The sequence below is a fragment of the Solea solea genome, chromosome 9, assembly GCF_958295425.1.
Source record: "Solea solea chromosome 9, fSolSol10.1, whole genome shotgun sequence".
Classification (NCBI taxonomy): Eukaryota; Metazoa; Chordata; class Actinopteri; order Pleuronectiformes; family Soleidae; genus Solea; species Solea solea.
In genome coordinates, this window is record NC_081142.1 from 12,366,024 (window position 1) to 12,389,819 (window position 23,796).

Here is a 23,796-nt window from a genome sequence, read left to right on the forward strand (position 1 = left end):
ACACACACGCGCGCATACACATATACACACAGATCGTCTATTCCGGAAAGAGGGATCACTACCACCCTGTGCTAATGTGACCGACTTCTGCCGAGTGTATACCGTAGAAGTGTGTTTCTGAAAAGGATCGCAGTTTATTCACCACATTCATCACTGTTTTAAATATGACACTTTTTTCTTTTTATTTCACAAATGCGTTATTTTGTCAAATGTTCATATTATTTTACTTTTTTGGGGGCTTTTTAACTACGGAAGAGGATTAGGGCCACATCTGGATTTTTTTTTTTTGAAACAACATTAAAAAAATTCATAAACAAATAGCCAGATTATTGCGGGGGAAAGGGTCAAAATTCTGTGGAAAAAAGTCAAACTTTAATTCTGACGTTTTTCTCAGCTAATTGGGATTTTTCTCATAATTGTCTTTTTCCTCAGAATTAGGACTGATTTTGACTGTGGCCCTAATCCTCTTCGATAATTAGCATATATTGAACAAATCACTAATTCACTTTTATGATCACCTACTTTTTTTAAGATGTACCTCAAAAAAAATTATCTGATAATAGTACAAATAAGTGCCTTGCAGCCATAATAATGATATATATATTTGTTCACTGTGAAAAGGTTTTTTTGGGTTGTTATGTTCATAATTGGCTTGTTTGTTCTTTTTCACTCGCGTCACATAAAGGCAAGTCTGTTTACTTTTTAAGAAGTGATTTTTTAAAACGAGGTCACAAAGTGAGTGTCAGTACGTGAGAAGGTGATGCCGAGTTTGGCTGATAAAGATATTTTATGCCGGACAATTCGGTAAGAGTGATCCCTCTGTGCTTGCACGCACAATCTTTGGACGAGTTGACAGGAGCTTCCTGATCCAAAGGAATTAACGTTGACGTAGGACAGACGCCCTAATTCTGCCTCTACTGTGTCTTCAACGGCGGCTCTCAAAACAAACCATCACTTCTCACTAGCCAAAAATGACAAATAAAATGTTTACACAAGACGAATGTGTTTTGAACGTTTTGTAGTTTTTCATCGAACAGTGAAAAAAACCCACAACCCTAGGTCGAATTACTGCGATGCTGCGTTCACGTTCATCTGGGAAAAAAAGAACCCACTACACTTCACACGTAGGACTCCAAACAGGGAGATAGACTTATGTTGCGTTCCAGCACCATCTCATGGTAAGAGAAAGACACTGTCACAGAAAAAAACCCACAAAACGTCTAACTACCACGAAAACCAGGACATGATGCTTTGTTCAGGCTGCCAGAAAAGAATTCGGATTGTTTTTTGAAAAAAAAAAAAAAGCAAAACACAATAAAATATAAATGTTATTCATGTAAAATGCCTACAATTTGAACACTGAATCTTCCCATTATCCACAGATTAGATTATTTGTGCATACATATAAGTACACACCTGTCTGTAACATCTAATATCAGGAGTCATTTTTGACTCCTCTACACCCATATATAATTAATCTCAAACTGCAAAACCTATTTGACCCATAAAATTAAGATTACATCATGTATGAAGTTTTATATATAAATATAACTAAGGTTTGTTGCATTTGAATTTAAGAACTACAAAAAGTGTTTCCATATTTCAAACACCCATCTGTTGAGTTTTGGGAGGTTTTGAAATATCACATTTGACATAGAGAAAAGAATGTGATGCATATTTTTAGTTGACGAAATATTAAAACACTTCTATCACATCGATCTCTAAATAAAAGGTGTTCACTTTGAAAGACAAAAATCGCAGTGACAGGGAGCCACTGCAGAGGGGCTGAAGAGCCACATGTGGCTCTAGAGCTGCAGGTTGCAGACCCTTGGTACAAACAAAGGGTTAATCCAGAGGTATGGTTGCAATTATTTAAAACAATCTTGGGTTACAAACACTTTGCCTTTGTTATAGTGCTTTTGAACTACCTGCAGTAACCAAAACATGACAAACTATTCATTCAAACAAAGTGAAAAACACTGCATGTTTGTCACATAATCACAGATATTGTTTTCTTATCATTGAATTTTTTACATCAGTTCTCCAGCTCTAAAAGGGAAATCAAACAAATTTACTCTTTCTAACCGAAGCTTCAATTAGACCTGTTTAATAACAGACAAAACAGAATACACACAATCTGAACATGCAAACGGGAAGTACGATAAACAAAACAAAGAAAAAACAACAGCACATGGATGTAATATCCATATGTTTTGAAGACACAGTGCAATGATGGGGCTGTTTAACAGTCTATCATTCTTAGAAAATGACCAAAAAAAAACCCAACAAACTCAGACGTAACATGAGGGGAATACACCTAGAAAGGAAAAACATTAACATGGAGCATAGCCTGTTCACTTTACACACATGTACATAATTACATAAGAGGCACATTTTTGACAGGTAATAACACCTACAGTGAGGTGATCAGTCAGTTTCTGGACAAAGCCTGTCCTCTTGACGAGAAGATACTGATCATCATCTCGGCTTCTACGCAGCCATCTTTTCTGCCCATTTACAAATTCAGTGGTTAAAATAGAAAACATAGTGGTGTCAAAAACTGTCTTTCTACACGCACATCCCTGCCTGATGTTAAATGTTTTGTCCATTTGCTAGACTTAGTTCTTGTCGTTTTAAAGGTTTTTCTTTCACCTGCATCATGAAGGGGGGAAAAAATTCAACCTGTAAAAAACTGCACATGGACATTTTTAAGCCAAGTCTTGCCATTGCTCTGATTGTATTTTCGTGGGACAATACTCAACACTTCCACAGTGAGGAAACTAAAGGATAACAATAAAGAAATCGCAACACCAGACAAACTCAAGAGTCCTGACATAATTACTTCATAGTTCTACAGAAGAGGATTGGGGTCAAATGTAAATAAAGATGGCAAAACAACCTGAATCCTGAGATTAAAGTCAGCATTCTTTTTCAATTCTGACTTTTTTTTCCCCCCTCAGAATTCTGGCTTTCTTATTTTTTTCAATTTTGTTTCCTAAAAGATCCATGTGGCTCAAATCCTCTTCCGTATAGTTCAATGTTCAACTGTAAGTGAAACTCAGTCTGCAACAACTTTTTAGGTCAAATTTTGTTTGCACTAGGACATACTCTCCTTTTTCTCCCCTCAATACTCAAGTGACCTCACACATTACACAAATGATTTGTGTTATGCGATTACCTGCAGTAATCCTCAGTGGTTTAACTCCACCACATCCGTGTCAGTAGCAACTTTCTTTCACTTTGGGATTTTTGACAATCCCAGCCTGCATTGCACAAGACGCTTTTAAATAAATCTGACATTAAATTAAATACCATGTCAACATAAGACGGGTGAGAAATGAAAACATGAATTAGTTTATTGTATAGGTCCTGTAATACATTACTCACAAACCCTGAATAATGAAGCTCACATGATTAGAGGTCAAACACGAGAGCACAGTGAGCGAGCGCTGGTTTCTTCTTTGTCACATCTACCCTAGTGCCTGGTTCTTAAAGCTGGAACGTGTGGAAAACAATGTTTTCTACAGTAGCATGAACTAAAAAAAAAAAGATTATCAAACAATCTCATTAAGGAGGATGGGAAGAAAATGCAAAGAAATGTTTAATATTATGACTTTACTCAAACACAAAGTTTTAGTGTGATGTTCTTTCCTTCTCAAGAGAAGGTTAATACGAAGTTTGAGGCAAAGGGCAAATGTAATACTTGTATATGGATTATTTTGACTTGATCTTGAGCAAAAAGCCATGCAGCCGACAGCAAGAATAACAGATATATATGTAAAGGTCCAGTGTGTGACATTTAGTAGGGTTACTTGGCAGACATTAAATTGATGTTCATAAGCATGTTTGTGTATAACTGCTTTCAAATAAAAAATGAGTTGGTTTTCTTAGCCTTAGGACAAGCTTTTAATATATATGTCAGGGCAAGGGCCTTGCTTTACGGAGGACGTAAAGAAATACCTAATCCTTTCTGGTATGTGAAGGCCACCGTGGTTCTCTGACATCCTTGGGAGAGGGCGGGGGGTGAGTCCTTCGTTTATTACAATCTGCCGTCACACCACTAGATGTCACTCATTCTTATACACTGGAACTTAGATTTTTATTTATTGATAAGATTTTTTAATGAAATTCATAATATGTAGGCTATGTTGTCATTTTACTGTTGTTGTTTCACTAATCTATTGATCCTAAATTATCGATCTAATAAGTTATCTTATTCTGATGGCACAGCATTACAGGTAAGCCACTGAACCCATTCGTTCACCACTGATCACAAATTATAAAAAACTTTGTCAAAAATGTACTGAAGGTGTGGGGGGGGGGGTCATATTTTGTGGGTCATGAAGGAGAAAAAAAAGCAATAAAAGCCATCTGGAGAGCAGCAGGGAGAATAGATACTGCGGTCATGCCTCAGACATGTCTTTACTGAAGCCGTGGGGTTCCCCTGGCATGCTCCAGGGCTGACATACTGATTCTTCAGCCTGCAGAGGGGACTGTGAAGTGGCCAGATGGGAGTTCTGGTAATCAGACAGGTTTTTTTTTTTTAAAGGCCGTTGTCCTCCTTTCAGGGAAGAATCACAAATTCTTCAGTCCAGTTGAGGTGGGAGGGCAAAAATTCTTGGCAACAGGAGAAAAAGGAGGAGGGACCAATAGTCTTTGTTTGTGTGTTTGTTCTGATTCTGAGGTTAAAAAAAAACTGCTTTTTTTTTTGAAGGTCACATTGCACAGTTCTTTGCAATCAAAGAGACATGAGACTGGGAGGTTATTGGCTGTTGAAGCAGTGTCTAATCTATGGCCCAGTGTTAAAGCAGCGCAAGGGCGGCGTTCGTCAAGATCTTCGGCTGACACACAGGGCTGAGGGTGGGAGATGGGCCTCACCTACGACTCCAGAGAATCAGCTGGAGGAAGAAAAAAAACACCAAGCACATGATTAGAGGCAAGTTCAAAGGAGGAAAAAAGAGACTGAAAACATATCTCTCATTCATGTACTGGCCTTTGTTCTGTAATCCCTCAAACAGATGAGTTTGTGGAGACAGAACGTGACCACAAACTCATTACAAATAAAATAGTTTGTTTTAGTCCTCAAGTTTTACTACTTTTATTCTCAAGATAAAACCTATTCATCGCCATTATTTTTACTTTCTTCAGCGTCCCTACCTTTTTATATACTGTACAATGTACTTTTGTTCAGAAATAGTAGACATATCGAGAGCAGGTTTGTGAGATTAAAACCCCATCACAATTAAAAAGAAATTCATGGGTTATATTAGGGATGACCACTTTTTCCTGTCCAATACCAATACCACGACCTTGGACCTTGAGTATCTAATGCCAATATTGGACCGATGCCATCCTTGTTACGTCATTTAAACTACAATTTTTTTTTTATCACCAATATCTATCAAGTAGAAATAAACAGCCAATATCTAATGGACTGTGTTTAGAGTAGAATTTATGTTAAATGTAAGGTTTTTGGAAAGCATCAGATGTCTTGCTTTTTCTTTTTCCGATATCCAATCCAGTGATTTTGACCAGTATTGGACCAATACCAATCAGCCAAGAAGCCAGTATTTTATTTTAACACCCATGTTGACAGGATTCAACAACCTTTTTTGCAGTTGTAATACACCACTATCTTTTTTCTTAACACAGAACTTGGTGGACTGGAGCCTGTGCAAATTATTTATCCAGATGTACACAGGTTCCGCTTTACCTTCATGTGGTGGGTCAACACTGATCTCCTCTGTCTCCTCCCTCGCCTCCTCTGTGTCGTCCTGCATCTCTTCGTCTTCATCTTCGTCTTCTTCCAGTTCGCTGGCGATGAGCTGGCGGGCCAGCTTGATGTTTAGGCCCTCATTGTAATGCATCTTCCTCATCATCTGGAAATGGCTCTTTTTGGCTGCGGAGGGCGAGGCATTTTTAATTGACTGAACTAGAATTCCTCATGTATGTCATCACAGATACAGATGTATGTCTGCACAAACCAGCAAATATGGTCACAAACTCCACTTCTGTTTCTGAACAGTTTGATGTCACAGTAAAGTTGCACTTAAAAAAAAAAGGAGGATGTGGATTTTGGCTTGGCACTGCAGTGCAGTTCCTGTGAAATGGGATAAATTGGCTGTCTTGAAAGGACTAAGTATTTGATGTTTATCACATCAAATACATGACATGAAAAAGAAAATAGTTTTAACCCTTAGAGCATTTTGGCTGCTTTTTTCCATGAATATGTTTAAACATACAGTTTAAATGTGCACTCCAGAGTGTCTTATATTCTTTTTTTCAGCACAACCTTGGTAATTTGATATACACACAACTATATAAATATATCTGAGCAGAAAAAAAAACTATTTTGTGACTTCTGCACAATCACTGCTACTTTATATCACTACTAAAAATGTGACATAACATGAATCATCACTTTGACTCAACAACACATAAGAAGATGGAAAAAAATGCATTTTTTAAAGCCTGAATATGTGACCTATAAACACACACCACCAGGATGTCCATATGAGGAGTTGTGTATTATTCCCACTGCAATTTACCATGGGTGCACCTGCAGCAAGAAACATTCCTTCTCGTCTTGTTTTTTTCTTAATCCGAGACTTAACTCACATTTCCCTCTCAAGCTGTAAAACTAATGAGTTGGCGTGTTTACAGCTGTGTGTCAAAAACTGCCAAGGCAGCAGTTCAGCAGTTACATTACACAACTGGATGTGAAGTGCCCAGAGTGTCCTCTTGCTTTATTACCTACTTAATTCAAATATAATTGTGAAACAATTGGCAAGCATTGGAACGGTTACATAGCTCTGGCACCTTTATAATTCAAAGAAGTTCATCGTGTGTGTCAGAATGCATATAGAAGGGCAATAATGCCTGAAAACAGTCAAAAACACTGGTTGACAGTAACTGTCCATTAACAGGTGAACTGAAGGCCCACCTTGTAGGTGTGGGTGTGATAATTTACCTTGTTCTTCAGGAGTCAGCTCCTCTTCCTCCTCCTCCTCCTCACTGCTCTCTTCCTCTTTACACATGAAGCGAGGATCTGAACCCTCTGCTTCAGCCAGCCTTTTAAAAAGAAGACAGAGACAAGAAATAAGACAAAACACTTGAGAAATATTGATGAATTATCCGTCTATTGCAGTTCCTCTGCTGTGTTTTTTCTTCCATCATATTAAATAAGCACATGATCAAACAGACACAAGAGATCAACAATAGCTCCCACTAACTCACTGTTGAGAAATTGTTAAAAAAAAAGGCCTACTACAAACAAATATTGGAGGAACAAAGATGTAGAGATTTTAGGCGAGGGGGAAGAGAGAGTAAGTACTGTGAGAGTGTGGGAGAACTCAAGCAAGAGATTAAAATAACACGAGTTACGATCCACATCTCTCATGCTTGTAAAAAAAAAAAAAAGTTTCAAAGCTGTGGTGGGTAACTTCTGAATTAAACAAATGTCCATTACATTTAAAACCACCGTCAAATGAGTTCCAAACTCCTAAAAGAAACCTATCAGCCCCACACGAGTCTCACTGTGTTCCTCAGTGCAGCAGCGTTTTCTTCGTGTCAGCGACTGAGTGATGCGCTTTTTGGTAAATGAGATTTGACAGAGGTTCAATTGACTCGCAAGCCCAGAGCTGATCACTACCCTCTTTGTGGGCAGACATACACATACTTGAACCACCACATTCCATCCCTGAATCGATGCACTTATGTAAGCACGATGACCCACAGCAAATACACTTCTCAAGCTCCCTTTACATCCTGCAGACCATTCCGAGTGATGGATGTTCATTTGTTAACTTCAGTTCAAAAGACTGAGACAACAAAGGTGCTGTTCACTGGAGCAATCCACACTTGCTTCAGATACCTTAAAAGGAGATATTTTGTCACAAAACTGTTATTAACTTGTATTTTTCAGTATGCAGTTACCATTTACTTGTTCTATACTGGTTTTGGCTTCTGGTTCTTGTTTTAGGACACTACAAAACTAAAAGCTAACACTATAACCTTACAGCAGCAACAGTAATAGCTACTGTTTATCTTCATGCAGCTACAATAACACATTTCAAATGGACATTTATTCTCTTCCATTTTACAACTTGTATTTTGACACTTGTTTAACCAGTCTGTTCTCTCACTATGTGGTTTATCTAGATTTCAAAGGAACTCTACGTGAGGTAAAATGTCTCCAACAAAAATAAGCATGTTGACAATTGCTTTGAGACACAAGAAATTCACTGTTCCTACAATGTAAAACACAATTCTTTCATCAGGAAGATCGGGTGTTTATGATTCAACAGCTTGTGTGACAGGAAGAAAGCATAGGAATCCCTTCTACGTAAACAAAGAAATGCCGTCAGCTGCTGTTAAACTAACAAACTGTCTTTACATTATCATTATGTTCTCAAGAGGACCGTGGATTTACAACATACCATTTCAGTAGAACTGGTTGTTTTCATATTGTGTCTGACTTCTCTGTGACTCTCTTATATTTTGACCTACAGTACAGGCTACTGGTTTAAACCAGGAGACCATTCTCACTGTCGACAACAGTGTGGCCTTTTCAGGGGAGAGAGGCTACAGTTTGTCAAGATGCAGTGCCTGGAGCACTGGGAGGACACTGCCTGCTTCATTTTCCTGCACTTATTGTGATAAGTGCGATATTGTCCCAGAAATGATTGCAATAAACGATAATATTTTCGTTCTGAGACTATTTTCATCTAATATGAAGATAATGGAATAATGATGAAGGTACACCTTTTCCAAGATCAATAAACATTTATTTCTAAAGAATATTTAAAAGTGGAACTGGAAGACATTTTAAATATGCACAATAAATGAACAAAACAACCAACTCTCTGTCAACAAAAAATGCACTGAAATAAAAACCACACACAACCAAAACAATAAATAAAATGGATGTAAACAAAATTGCATTCATTAACAGGCAAAACTGCCTAAATAATTGAAATAAAGTGAAAGTGGAGTGGTCATTCAGTCTCTTTGGTAGAGAGAGAGAGAGAGAGAGACGAGGAAAACAAACAAGCATGCAAATGGAAATAATCGTGGCCGAAAAAATTCAAAAATCAAGCTCATTTTATTTATCGTGTGATTAATTGCGACAGGCCTATGTGAGTGTGTGTACATTTGCAACCTTTAACGTTAGATACCTGCCTATTATATAATAAAAATATAATCAAATAAAACCTTTTAATACATTTCAAACTTGTTGCAGCAGTAGCCAAACAATTTTTACACTGTGTACCATCAGAGTAAGGTAACCTTTGAGTTTCTTAGGAGGTCAGAGACCAAGATCATTCAAGGTAATTGGAAAAAAAGCTACATACTGTGTCACCTTCTATAAAAAGGGTAGGATACTTGTTGGGCTAGACCGAGGCCAAACTGATTCTCCCTCCTGACCCCGTTTGCTTCCTCTCTGCCTCTGTACTTAATATGCACATCATCTCTTTATTATCGAGGTGTCTTTCTTACTTTGATGCCAGGTCGTCAGCTGGGAGTCCACCGTGGCCGTCCGAGTCACTCTGTGCCCCTTCGTCATCGTCATCCCCCACCATCCTGAAAGAGAGAAATCAACTAAATAAAGGGAAAATGAGGGGGGGGATTAGGAGTGAGAGCAATATCCATGCAGGAAAGGTGACAGATGAGTACCATGGGAAGAGACGGGAGAAAAACCTGTGACGAGTGTAAGCCTTAATCACATTTTAACTGTAAGGGGAAAAAAAAGGGAAAGAGCTGCATTGGGTCAGTAAAAATCAGCTCATCAAGGAAGAGAGCAATAGTCCATTCAAGCGGAGTCAGTAATGAGCCACCCTGATGTCATACATCAAAGTGCCTCAATTAACTCGCACGTATATACTTTGTAGACTTTCTGTTAAGATTAAAAGGAGAGCCATTATATTACTATGAACTTCAGGTTTTACTCAGGAGATACAGAAAACTAGCAGCTTAGTCTGACCTGTTGTAAGGTGTGTTGGGTTCATCGATCTTCATCAGGCCATAGTCTTTGTCAGGTGGATGGTACGTGGCCAGGATGTTCATCTCATCCCATTTCTGCGATTTCTTCCTGAAAAAGTAAAAAGAAAAGAAAAAAGAACAGAGATCAAAAACAATTACTTGATTAATTGATTACTAAATTAATCTAATTAATAATTGATATGTGGACCACGACTGCAGAGCGCCTTTTCAAGTTCACTGGGGAAAAGAGTAACCAAATTTAATCTAGGTCTTAAAATGCCCCAGTTTCATCTCAGACTGAATTATTTTGGGAACTCACAGATGAAAAAGCACTAAAATGTCATCTGCACTAATTTAGTTCCTTGAGGACTTTCAGTTAGTGTCATGGTGTTTGCTTCAAGGTAACAAGATGCAAGTAAGGGCCTGAGTGAGATTTACAGTTGATCAACTTTGAGAGAATTAGGTCAAGAGCTGAACAAACACTTGATAACTCTGTTTTTTGAAACACGGCTGTTCCCCATTTCTCCCAAATTCAATCGCATCTCAGGAATAAGATGGACACCTCCGCATCCACCATCAGAGATTTATGTTCAGAATAAGAATAATCCTTGCTGCACTTCCATCATCATTTCATAAAGCAAGATTAGGCCCAGATCCCACTTCTTACATGACATTAACATGTCTAGGGTGACACTGATATTGACTTGTTTATTGTTTGTGATTCATAGCACGTACATCACATTATTGAGGTGCTGTTAAAAACTAAGAAAGAGGCGTGCATCTCTCATTTATTGTTAACAATTATCCAACTATTTTTAATGAACAATTTCAACTATCGGTTAAGGAAAATGCACACAATTTGTGTTACACCATTGACCAATTACTTCAAATTGACATTTTCCTAATCTATATGCAAATACACAATCACAGCCTCTGTGTGTGTTTATACCACAAGACTGCAGCAGGAGAGGGTTTGTCTTCCTCACAGCAGCATCGCTGTCACTCACTGCAGACGCTCAGTTCTTGTCTGGGTTTACACCTTGTTGTTGAAAACCTTCAGTGTCTTTGATTCACTGCTCTGCTCGTCCTGTGCGCTTAAGAGGAGGGGCATATCAATGCTAGCTGTGTTTTGGTGACAAAGTTACACACTGGAGCTTCAATATCTGAGAGAAGAGTGTGTGTGAGAATGCTGGGTGTTCCTCAGTAGTGCTCTACTCTGGTGTGTTTGTAGTTAAACAATCTAGATGCAGGCAACTGGATTGGCTCGGCTCTCTTCCCTCCAAACTGATGTCCCCTTTGAATCCACTGTGATCCACTCGCTCATTCAGAGGAAAATCATCACATAAACGGTATGATATAGTGATTAAACACATGCCTCTGCAGGGGGAAAACAGACAGCATGCACTCAATACAGACATGTACGCCTCACGTGATGATGACAATCATTCGAGGGTGGTCAACAGCTCGTGGCACAACGCTTTAGTAAAACTCATTAAACAGAGTGAATCATCACTGAGAGACGAGCTGTGCTATCAGGTAGCATAGTAAGACAGGAGTGGGGGAAAGGTCCAGCTCTGTGTCCAACACTATTACAGACTGAAGATAAAAACAGCAGCCGCAGGACTTTGTTTAACAGTGTGGCAACAGAGACTGAAACTGAGGAAACTTCACACAATGTGTCAAGACAAAAGCACAGGTTAGGGATAGGAATATAAACTACAGGGGGTTAGGGTATGTAAAGTAAGGCAAACAAAAAACCTGCAGCTTGAATAACTGATTATAATAAAGTTCTTTTCAATTGAATGAAATTACACTTCTATCCCTTAGATGTGTTGCCCACCTCTGTATTAAATGACAGACAATAAAGAGTGAGAAAATGAAGCATTTGTACTCCTCAGTGCCTGCTTTGTGTTGATGTGACTGTTGTCGATACCCACTTGATAAGTTTGCCAACAATTTACTTTAATCTAATCTGTACAAAGGAGGATAAATTATCCGAGTGCTACTTTTCTGTCCACATTATGGATACTGTCATGTACCGTCATTCGAACTGTCTATCACACAGCTAGGATGAGGCTTTCAGGACAGTGAAGGAGGGATTGAGTTTCATGGAGGCATCTGTGAATTATATATGACTGGGTCTGAGCCTTTGACATCACTGTTAATGAAATAATAGTAGAGGGATAACAAAAAGTCTCCAATGGGTCAAAAAAGCAAGTCGAGCATGACTGTCTTACAGTAGCAACAATGAAGTTTAAAAGGATAATGCTCAAGCATTCATGACATTTTTTCAAAACTTAAAGTATCTACTAAATGTTCACTCTGTTATAAGCCTGTGAGGTAGAATAAATACACATAATTGGAGCTGCTAGGAAATTGCACAAATTAAATATTATGGTTCCTGTATAGTTATATACATAATCGCACATAATCAGTTTGTGGTTTCCAGGAGTTCACTTCTACAGATTGTATTGGTCTCCACACACTAAAAGGTGATTTAAAAACCAGAGAACTGAACTCTAGAGAGTGAGAATGTAAGCAAATCTCCTGGATCCATGTTCTGAAAAACTTTGTCTGGGTTGTATTTTTCTGCTGTACACCCAAGTACTGTTGATAGTTTTAAAAAAAAAAAATGGTTGAGGGTCAAGTTAAAGAAAAAATAAACGGTACAATAGCATCTTATCAGTGCACACAACGCAATAAATGATTGTCAGTGTAGGAGTGGATGCAGGTATGTATGACAGTGTATGTTTTGAATGGCAGAGCATAATCACAAATTGTTCTTCTAATCTACTTAAACCTGGTGCTTGAACACATACACAGGATTCTTCCAGGAAACCATTTCTTCTTCACTTCCCTTGACTGTCTTTTCTATCAACAGACATAATGCCTGACACACAATTGTAATGGTGCTCAGTAATTACTGCCATCCTTCAATGGCCTTATTTCTCATTGTGTGGCTCAAAATCTGGACCTAATGGAATAGCGGAGGCCGGGTGAACAATAGAAAGTATGCATATTGAACTTTAACCAACAGACACAGTTATCCATTTCAATGCACACAACATATGTGGCAACTGTTCATTCCTAGTGCCTGTACCACCCGTTTATTGATTAATAAATGACTTAACTTATTCTTCAACTATTTTAAAATTCAATTAATCAGTTAGAGTCTTTCTTCAATAATTAAAACAAGTTCTCAAGCAAATAGTCTAAATGATGGAAAGATATTGTCGATTAACTAATCTGTTTCAAGGAATTAAAATCCTAATATGAAACTCAGTTGATGACACTGCCCAAACCAACTGTAACAGCAGGCAGAATCTCCACCCAGCATCAATGATTTAGCAGCATTTGGCTGGTGGGTGGTGTTAATGCATCTGACTGTGAATCAGACAGGATTCAATTGTGGTAAAACCTTTAAAGCCACAATGTGTTTGTGCACTCACACTGTTGGACATTTTTTATGACTTCAACATATTTTTAAGCTACAACATTCTGAATAATTCTTTTAATAATTCGCTCCCTGTTGTTGGTTTTTTTCTAATTTAAAAAACAATATTCCCTAATACCTGCACATTTCCTCTAAATACTAAAACTTAGTAATCCTGTGCCATTTATGCAGGGATGAACAGAATCATACTGCCACCTTAGCTAAAAACTAATTACACTGGAAAGAATGCAGCCAAATTTAGCAGTATCATTCAGTGACCGTTAACCTGAGAGGAGACAGACAGAGAGAGAAGCTACCAAACATACAGTACTACTAACTACCAAACACAATTGCTATAGCAGAGAGAAGGGAACAACATCAAACCACCAGTAACACACTCAACTGAAGAGAATCAAGGACAACAGATAGACAGCTGATTTTAGAGTCTCAATAGACACTGGATATAGGTAGGACGTTAGAGTTTAGTTGTGTTCCTAAACTGTGAGATTGTTGGCAGTGACACACCAATTTATTTGCCCCGCCACTCCTCTTGACCTTATCTGAGACGTCCCACTGTCATATAACACGCTGGCTATTTCCTCTGCTGGTAGGAGGTAAAGGAGCCCAACTGTCGCCCTTGCCAGCGCTAGCGTTGAAATCATACCAAGCAATGCAAGATGTGACTAGGCAAAGCATCTACTTAGTGTTTAGACAAAAGGGCACATAAAATGTGTTCAGGAAGCAATGGGTTTGTCAGGAAGTAATGGTGAATATTAAAAGAGGTGAAATAAAGCACAAGTGGATGCGAGATTATTATCAGCACAGTCTTGTTTGAAGGCTTGTTTACCAGAGTGGGGCTTCAGTGCAATTGTGTACCACAGCTGCCTTCGTCACATGTAACATCAAGTGCTCCCAGAGATTTAACATGGGGCACACCCTCCTCAATTGAAATGACTCAAATTTCCCTTTAAAGACTTTGAGCATCTATTGTACCTTCTTAGTTTGAATCTAAAGCAATAAATCCAAGACAACTCCAGCATTAAAATATGTTTGTGGCTTTTAGTATTACAATAAATACCATGAATCGTCTTCAATCTTATGCAAAACATAGTTTACAATGGACCGAATTGAGAAGTGACAAGTTATCTGGGCGAAAATGCCTCATTGATGATGCCAAATATCAGAGGAGAATGCCGAAAAATAATTGAAAATAAAGAGTAACTCACAACAGTAACTCAAATGATAACATCTGATGCCATGCCTGCCACACCACTTAGTGTATTTTATATCTAGTAAAGTGGCTGAACACTTTTTTTTACCATTTGTGCATGAAATGTTTCTCTGTTTTACAACAAAGGGCAATATTTACGCATTTATCATAATAAACACCAAATTTGACTAATATAGTAATGCAACTAATGTATCGCATCTTTCACTATGCTGTAAAAACTGTAACAATGTCAATAAAATTCAGCAACAGCATTTTTAGCTGAGTCATGTTGTGTGTCGTTTCTTTCTTCTTTATGTTAAACAGTTGGGCAATTGTGTCGTTCTTGAAATAGCTTAGAATGACTGATAGTTCAAAACAATTATAGTTAAACAAGGCTAAAATAACAGTATCAGACAGACTAATGTCAGTAAATACTCAGGATGTGATATCGGTATCAGAGAGCGGTACATGGGGGCGAAACTTCAGTTGAGTTGCCCAAATACGGTTGTCGCTGCACGACGGGTGAAATTGTGCCTTTAAAAACATGTTTTTAACCAACGATTGAGTCGAAAGTAAGACTTTAATTCAGTGCATGGCGTTTAATAACATAATTGTTGGTTACTAGGGTTATTTCACGTTGCTACCTAACAAGCTAATCAGACAAACAGCTCCGTGGGACAAATGTTAGCTCTTGGTTGCACATACGTTTTAGATAAGGGAGGATAAATCATTGCATGCTGGCAAGGCAGGGACACAAAGTTTTCATAGTAACAAACAACACACTGGTGGTTGACATGCACAACATGCACAAGTGACTTTTACGACACAGTTAGCCGTAACGTTACACAGGCTAACAAGTTTACAGCTAGCTAACGTTACTGGGCTTCTAGCTTGGCGACAGCCGAACTGAAAACTTACTGTTGTTCCTCCTCCGAGAGTCCAGGCGCTGGTTCAGAACTCTCCCCCGGCACCTCCTCGGCAAGCGATTTGATGTCTGTGCCGCTGCTCTTGTTTTTCAGGATGCCTTTAATCGGCCGGGGAGCTGCCATTCCCACAAGCTAACTGTCACACCGGCTGACTGCCTCTTATCCAACTGCTCCGACTTCAGTGGATTTTCTGCTTTTGTGATTTCTGTTACTCAGATTTTAGAAAATTATAATTTAGGTTTTTAACACGCTCCCCGTCATAATTCAGTGCTCTATCATAAGCTCAGGACAACGCTCAGGATGATCCCGGCTGATCAGCATGTCTGCTGTACACCTGTGATTCACACTGACTGAGAGTGGAAGGAAAACAGCGGCAGTGGCGCTGCCTGATACTCTTAATATCGCGAGACTTCACCGTCCTCCCCGCTGGTGGTGCCTTTCATGCCCGGAAATGTCTACTTTACAAATACTTTAAGCATGATTTCAAGGGGCAGTTATATTATTTGGATGTAGATATTGTTGGAGCGGACGCTGTCAGTTTCCAAGTATTGTTTTCATATTTCTTTATTATTGTATCATTCATCATCTGTTCTGTACGGAAGGGAATTATGGGGGATTCCAGCTTCCCAAATGTAAGAACACATAAAGCAGAATGAGTGGTTGACAGAGAGGTTATGGGTCAGGGTGTGTGACAATAACACATTAACACACTACACACAGAAGTACATTTAAGGAACACCAAATTAAATTGTGACACATATGTACCAATAAGATATATAAATAAGTGTGTAAATAGTAAGTAACTTAAGCCTCCACCAAGGCTGCGTCTTTCACACAGTGTTAATCATTACACTAAATCTGAATCAGGATAATAACATAAAATTAACTATTTCTTTCTTGGGCCTTAACCTACATCCCTAGAAAATCAAAAGCAGTCTTTGACTTTGTGAGTTATGCTTCAGACTAACAGACAAATGTGTCCAAAGGTAATGAATTGCAAAGTAAAACAAAGGTTGATACAGAGATGTTTCAAAAACATATGTATACATATATATATATTTATACATATATACGCAATAGTATATATGTATATATATATATATATATATATATATGTCCATAATGCATGTTGTTTTTCTGTGGAGAGTAATGATAGAAGATCTTAAAGACATAGGTTTAATCTTTAATGACAACGTAAGCCTGAGAGACACTCCTCAGTTGTCACCCTGAAGAATTTTTCATGTCCACATTGTGTTTGGGAGCTGATGGATCAGGATAAGACTTGTCCATATTGATGAGAACTACGAATATCAGGCCATGGGATGGAGGTGCCTCCTTGCCAAAGTCCGTGCAATGCTCAGCTGTTTCGACCAAGGTTTTTCTTTGAAGGTACTATAGGAGAAAAAATATTACACATAGTAATTGGAGAAACGAGCCAGGTATCAGTCTATTTATAAGTAAATATAGAACTGCCATGATCATAATATTTATGAAGCATCAAGTCTACAAGAAGTCATTTTAAACACGAATATATACAAGAATAGAATACTGAAGGAAATACACACCTGGCTATGCCTAGGTAGTACATGGCATTTTCTCTTGGTGTTCGGTCACACTGCTGAGAGAGCTTCTCCAGAGATGCAGTCAGAATATTGGAAAATTTTGGTGGTGGCTCTGCAAACACCTTCTTTTGCACTCTCTCTCTGTTAACTGACAGGAGTGGAAACCTGCCCCTTTTGTCATCACTCTTCCACCTGTTCTGTGTCGTTTTAAGATCACCAGGGTTCACTGACTGCATGCTGGGTAGCTGGGGTTGTGCCTTTTTAGAGAGTGATACTGAACAAAGGTTTCTAATGGGCGGTAAGAGTTGCACAGTCTTGGTCTGGATTGGTCTGGATTGGTCTCTTTTTAGTGTGGTCATGGCTTTCCTGGATTTATAAGACATCTGTGGCTGGTTGAAGCCATCGACCAGCAACATGTCTCCCACCCTGGCTTTGAATGGAGCACCAGTGGTGTATTGGGATTGATTGGTGGCTGCTCTTCTCTGTCCCAGTCTAACCCAGTGTTTCATCTGGAGGTATATATGCATGGGAAGGGACATATTTGGCAGAGATACCACTGAGCACAGCTTGTTGGCTAAGTAACGCACACAATCCCTGTGGCCGTGCTGAATGGCAATTTTCAAAGGGTTACGGCCATCAGGATTTTGACAAACCAAAGACAAAATGTTCCTGGTAACAAAGAGTTTGAGGATGAGGAGCTGACTGTTTTCCACAGCTGCATGGATGGGACACTTTGCAGCATCTCGGTGGGCAGTTTTATGACACCACTGGCGGTAAGGATGGACTCCCACAGGTTCTCCAGCATGGGCCCCCCTCTCCAGCAGCCAGCCTGCCATGTCCAGGTGACCTAGAGTGGCAGCAATGTACAGCGCCACCCGCAGCTGAAACCTGGAATAAAGAGAAAGGTTTCACTTACATTTTTTTATTTATAAAATCATTATCTGCTTTACTATGGATTAATTTCCAATGAATCACACTTTTATTCAAGCCAGGAGTTTCTGACCTCCTCACCAGCCTTTCTTCAGATAGGTGGGTCTGGACTGTCAATCTGTGACCCAGGAGACAACCTCTGAGAAAGTCCACCCACCCATCCCATGTGTCCAAATGGACTGTAGTACCTATTTCAGAAAACAAAAAAAACAAAAATGTTTATCGATTTCAAAATCAATATTATCTAGCTTTTATTCTGTCTTAACTTTAAATGTGCCTGTAGCATGCGAACATTTGATATTCTTTAAGTTGAAATAGCTTATTTTGTTCATCATGTTGGAGATTTTAGGAAAATTACCTGATATCAAGAATCAGTTGAAAAAGATAGACATATTTTATCTTGACAAGGTGGTAGAATAGCATTTAGATCAGTAAATTAATTTCCAACATAATCCAACTTTTCAAAAATGTAAAAAAATGAAGCCTTATACCTAAGAGTTCAACCATACAGCACTCACTACTCACAGACAGCATACAGCACTCACAGACTTACTCTATCAGTTATGTAGCAGCACAAACAGAAAGCTCATCATACCCATTGTAATGGCATAGTCCTGCAGTCGGTTGCAGTTGTAGAGCTGCACGTCATTAAGTGTGCTCAGTCTGAAGGCGCTGACAGGAAGGCTACTCTGTGTGGACACCATTGATTTCAATTGAGCAACGGATGTGTGCAGAAGAGCCTCACTGCCTGTGATGGCTAAGGTGTCCCCAGTCACAGCATTGAACACATGCATCACAGGCCTTTGCTCAGTCTGAAAAATAATTGTCAGGGCATCATAATGTGGAGTTACAGTTAATAGTATAAAAACAGATAAATGAAAGAACATTGCAAAACTAGTACATATAGAAATAAGGAACATTAGCATTATCAGTGGAATCATGTACTGATGATGGAGTTTGCTGCCACTCTGTGGCTACAGATGTGTACTGTCTCTACCTTATCAAAAATACTTTGCACAGCTATCCTTTTAAGGACACTGTACTGACATCCAGTCATTTGGACAGCCTAAACAATGTTTTAACCTAAACCACAACCAGTTAATGCCTAACCCTAACTTAACTACAGTAGGGTACCTCAGCTTTGTTGTTTTTACATCTGGCAAATTCTGTGATAACTGGCATTTGGTTTGAAATGACTTACCTGAAAGTTAGTCTTGTATATTATCAAGCCGTGTATTTAATGCTTAAGCATTACCTGGTGTATAACAGACCTTTTTCGCAGCAGATATTTTCTGACATGAAATAGTAGGACAGTCACTGGTTTTACCTGCAACATTAATTTAGGTTCAACTCCAGTTTAAAGAGAACCAGGGTCATGCTATTATTTACACGTGTCCTATATATTCTGGATGTGTTCCAATAAAATAATTGAGAAATAATTTTATTGTATGGTTATTATAGCATTGCTAAACCACTCTAATAGTAATAATAGCCTAAGACTTTTGTACACTTTTGTACAATTCAAATCCTAATGCTAACCCTAAACCTAATCACTCCATCAGAACCTGGTTCTGCCTCATCAGGACCAGGTTTTGGTCTCCATGGAGCCTGGTCCTGACAAGGTCAGTGTTTATGCCCGAAAAAGTCCTAAAGACGTAATACATTCAAGTACACGCACACACACACATGCACACACACACACACACCCTTAAGCACAATAAACTGTTTACTACTCTCAATAACACATGGTTGCTAAGTGACGAGCCTGGGAATGACACCTAAAAACCCAGTGATGAGAACACAGACGTCATTCAGCGATAAACGCTCTGTCCCACCAATCTACTGCTCACACGAGAACATCTTGTTCCATATTCGCGCGCCAATTCACTCACTAAAGACGGATGAATCTGATTAGAAATAATATATGTACATAAACTTAAATGGCAGTTTTTAACAGCTATAACATCATAGCGTTGTGTTTCTGAGGGGAATTGTCATTTGTGGTTTAATGAGTGGGGGATGTTGAACAAATAGTCCCAGTTCTAAACATCCAGCCAACCAATGTGCTGCTGATCAGCAGCACAAGGTGCTCCAATTTCAGTTTAATATTTACTTTTTTAGGAATAAAATTTACTTGCATTCCTTTGTAAAATATAACTAATTCTAAACGTCATTCAGGAGCCAAATTCATCAGTGCATTTAATCCAAATCCCAACTCATCTGGGATCAGCAAATCAACAAAACACTTTTGACATTTTAATACCTTTATCAGGCATCGTACGGCACTGCCACTGGTGATGCCGACGTCACACAGAGCCCAGCTGTCGGCCAGTGCAGCACCACCGTGACTCAGCTCCAGGTATTGTCGAAAATGCTTGTCATCACAGAGCGGCACAAGAAAGTTTTCCTACAGAAAGGATGGAGAAAGAAACCAAATTTCGGACAAACTACGTTTAGTTTCTGTGACGGTATTTGTTGCTTTCCCACATACACTAAATAAAATAATCTCATGTATTTTTATATGTATTTATATATATATATATGTGTGATATAGCTATTAACAATAGACTGATACTAACAGATGTCTGCCAGTGTTGTAGTCAATGCACACACCATAATGGTATTTCACCATTATGAGCAAAAAAGAGCCCCAAATCAATAGAACAGTCTCTTTTTCAATGCAGTCAATGTTAAACAAAATTCACTCAAAACCAAAGGTTTTACTGACTATACTGAAATATTCTACTCAAGTAAAAGTACCATTATTTTGATAACTTTTTAACGTATGTAAGTACAACTAAAAGTACTGGTCCAAAAATGTACTCATGTTAAAGTAAATAAGTAGCTTGTTTAAAATGTACTATTTTTTTAACAAGGTTGGGGTTCTTTCTTGTGTCGTGCAAAAAGCACAAGGGGACACAAATCTCACATTGATTGTTTTTAGTTAAAGCGAACCTTTACAAAGGAAATTGCTGACAAAATAAAATATATAAACACATAATATATCAGTCAAAATGGGTCAAAGGTCACACATGTTTTCACTTTCTCACTCACTCTGGGACTTTAATTAGCGCCAATTCACCTGTCCACATCATTCATTTAGCTGTCCTCATCATTCACTGCCAAAGTTTCCAGTGCATGAATTTATTTGCTTTTACCTTACCTTCACCATCCGCTTCATGGCCCTCACAGAAAGATCTGAAGGGACGTCAAAAGGCTCACAGGAGTCCTCGAAGTAGACCCACACCTTCATGGTCAGGACATCTGTCCTCCGTCTGTTTGGCTTCCCGGTGGTGCACTGATGAGTCTGAGGACTGAGCATGCAGAGTTTGTCACGGGCAGAGTCATTGATTGGACGGGGGCAGGAGAGGAATTTGGGAGGGCCCAACTTTGCCTGTGTTTTTTTGAATTTTTTTTTTTACACTAAAACCAAATGCTTTTAATTCAAAATGAGTTCATACCTAATTGTGAGCAGGTTTTGAGTCACTAGTCATTGAATCTGTATTAGGGTTTTTCAGAACTTTTATTGACAGGTGACATGAATATATCCTTAAAATACTGGTAGACATGAAATTAAAAAGGAGGATAAGGTATAGTATATATAGTTTAAAGACAGAGGAATAAAAATGATAACTATGTTGCCTCTGTTAAACAGTAGTTTCATAATCAAACACAAATCTCAACACACTACATGAGTATATGCTGAGTAGATATACATATAAGTATAAAAAAAATCTATTACAGCATTATAAGAAGATGTTATGTGTTATGTAGCCACAGTTACTGGAATTACATTCTCATGTGATCTGTGCAAGTGATGACAGCAAAAAAAATTAGACTTCCTCACATCTAAATCCATCACGGGTCAAAGTTCAGGTGATATCTTAAATTACATTACACAGGAACACAGCAGTGTTCAGACAAAGTAGTTATATCATCGGCTGAAATGACTGTGATTTCAAAAATACTAGGAAAGTGTTTTTGAATGTAAAACTTTGGGACCTGAGCCACAAACCCCAGCAGGTTTTACGTCAGTTCCTCTTCTGCCTTTTATTTTGGAACAAGGACAACCCACTGGTTTCACACTGTGTTGAAAGAACATTACAGTCGTTTGAAAAGATCTTGACTTTTAATGTGCTTCTATAAAGTTTTACAGGGTGCAGCTAATTTGCATTTGACCTTTTAAAGTTTAAGGCTGTCTACTGTGTTTTTGAGCCAATGTTGAACACAAATCAAAATAACAACGGAAAAACAAAATATAGAAATATTGCTGCTGCTGCTGTGGCAAACATACTCTTTGTTTCATTGCACTGAACTGTGCCATATTGTAATTTCAAGTGAATTCTAGTTAATTATTAAATAGTTGATGTTTTATGTATGTTTTCTCTTTATAGATATTTGTTTTGTTATTTGTTGATTAGGACTGAGCACTCTTCCCAGATTTTATAGATGAATAATGTGATTTAAAAAAAAAAACAGAATACACAGAATATTTATTTAATAAGAAATAATAAAACAAAATCCACAACACAACTAAAAAATCGTCAAACTACATAAAATATTAAATGTGGTTATTTAAGAAATAATATTCTGTGTAACATGGCCAGTCCACCTTAAGGTCTTGTTTTATGTTTAATCAGTGCTGTTTTGTTGTTTCTCGGTGGACAAGAAAGATTTATTCTCTTCAATTTTCTTTCCAAAAATCCCAAACATATTATTTTAAGGTGCAAAAATGACCACACCCATAAAATAACTGCTCAATTTAAACAGTTCAATCTACAACCAATTTATCTCCCACTGCAAAACCAAGTCAGTAATGTTCATGTGACAGACAACAGTAGTGGGTGGGTTGTCACGTGGATCTGTTTACGCCTCGAGTCATTTCCGCAACGGCATGATTGACAGACTGTTCGTCCAATCAGAGGACGAGCCTGGAACCGAGGACGTGACGGACGTTTACGCTCTTACATGAAAAAAAAAAAGAAGCTAGCGGATTAAAGTGTTCATGATCGTACTGCCAACGCTAAAACGGGATGACAAACTTCTTCGCCGTGCCTCAGATTCCCACACGTGACGCGTCCTAAAGGAGAGCGATGTCATTGTCAGCAGATAAACTCATCGACAACATAAATCTGCGGGCTGGAATAAAGGTAAACAGCCGCGAGAGCAGGCTAGCCACCTGTGTTAGCGTCCTGCTAACTCAGGATAGGACTGTTTTTGTTGCTGGGTGCATGTATATATGTTCACGGAAACTGTAGCCACCCCTTATTTTTGGTACAATAACGTCTCTGCCTTTATTCTATTTATCAGTTTAGTGTGTAAACCGATTAGATTTGAGGTTAGTTTGGCTCGAATATGTCAGTGTGTATGGCAAGCCTTTTAACGTTTAATCGTCAAGTTTGACTGTCTGGAATTACCATGACAGAATTCTGCATCTCTCTAATTCCAGTTTGTATGGCAAGCCTATTTATTTATTTATTTAAGATTTTTATAGGGACAGACACAAAAACATAGTACTGCTGCTGATGTCCAATGCATGCAGTGTTTGCAGCAAATTCTAATTTGAAAACCTTTTATAACAGAGATAGATGGTGAATATAATAAATTAAACTAGTATAAAAGTATAAAACATATAATAAATGCATTTAAACATTACATTTCACACATCTAATAACCTTTAACATTTAATCTCCAAGTTTGACTTATCTGGAATTTACTATTACAGACTAGTATGAATTGTAGTTGTAGATATAT

General features: G+C 38.3%; 3 protein-coding genes across 4 annotated transcripts in view; 1 reads left to right on the top strand and 2 right to left on the bottom strand.

Annotated features, from left to right (window-relative positions):
* Positions 1 to 2,086: 2,086 nt before the first annotated feature.
* ppp1r2 (protein phosphatase 1, regulatory (inhibitor) subunit 2) lies at positions 2,087 to 15,904 on the bottom strand. Its single transcript, XM_058639131.1, has 6 exons — positions 15,543 to 15,904; positions 9,983 to 10,090; positions 9,499 to 9,582; positions 6,971 to 7,071; positions 5,714 to 5,899; positions 2,087 to 4,898 (listed from the first exon to the last, which is right to left on the bottom strand). The coding sequence occupies exons 1-6, from the start codon at positions 15,671 to 15,673 to the stop codon at positions 4,879 to 4,881; spliced, it is 630 nt and encodes a 209-aa protein (XP_058495114.1). The 5' UTR covers positions 15,674 to 15,904; the 3' UTR covers positions 2,087 to 4,878.
* Positions 15,905 to 16,673: 769 nt separating this feature from the next.
* On the bottom strand, positions 16,674 to 21,326 carry LOC131465909 (protein ANKUB1-like). 2 transcript variants are annotated; one of them, XM_058638866.1, is made up of 6 exons: positions 21,206 to 21,326; positions 20,306 to 20,449; positions 18,638 to 18,854; positions 18,116 to 18,230; positions 17,116 to 18,000; positions 16,674 to 16,942 (listed from the first exon to the last, which is right to left on the bottom strand). In XM_058638866.1, the coding sequence occupies exons 1-6, from the start codon at positions 21,293 to 21,295 to the stop codon at positions 16,861 to 16,863; spliced, it is 1,533 nt and encodes a 510-aa protein (XP_058494849.1). In that variant the 5' UTR covers positions 21,296 to 21,326; the 3' UTR covers positions 16,674 to 16,860. The 2 variants fall into 2 exon arrangements, with proteins under 2 accessions (XP_058494849.1, XP_058494850.1); XM_058638867.1 differs by having other exon boundaries at positions 21,201 to 21,274.
* A 1,668-nt stretch (positions 21,327 to 22,994) lies between these two features.
* rnf13 (ring finger protein 13) overlaps positions 22,995 to 23,796 on the top strand; it is a 39,244-nt gene continuing 38,442 nt past the window's right edge. Inside the window, exon 1 of the mRNA XM_058637634.1 lies at positions 22,995 to 23,192. The gene's annotated coding sequence lies outside the window, so the exon portion shown is untranslated. The remainder of the gene's footprint in view (positions 23,193 to 23,796) is intronic.

What these genes read in the sequence shown, in the direction of transcription:
- ppp1r2 (XM_058639131.1), bottom strand. Translation starts at nt 15,673, where the DNA reads ATGGCAGCTCCCCGGCCGATTAAAGGCATCCTGAAAAACAAGAGCAGC. An exon ending in GCTGACGACCTGGCATCAAA is followed by an intron (nt 7,072 to 9,498) that starts GTAAGAAAGACA and finishes TCTTTTTAAAAG; the next exon opens with GCTGGCTGAAGCAGAGGGTT. An exon ending in GCTGACTCCTGAAGAACAAG is followed by an intron (nt 5,900 to 6,970) that starts GTAAATTATCAC and finishes CGCCCTCCGCAG; the next exon opens with CCAAAAAGAGCCATTTCCAG.
- LOC131465909 (XM_058638866.1), bottom strand. Translation starts at nt 21,295, where the DNA reads ATGAAGGTGTGGGTCTACTTCGAGGACTCCTGTGAGCCTTTTGACGTC. An exon ending in CCGTACGATGCCTGATAAAG is followed by an intron (nt 18,855 to 20,305) that starts GTATTAAAATGT and finishes ATTATTTTTCAG; the next exon opens with ACTGAGCAAAGGCCTGTGAT. An exon ending in TACTACCTAGGCATAGCCAG is followed by an intron (nt 16,943 to 17,115) that starts GTGTGTATTTCC and finishes TTTCTCCTATAG; the next exon opens with TACCTTCAAAGAAAAACCTT.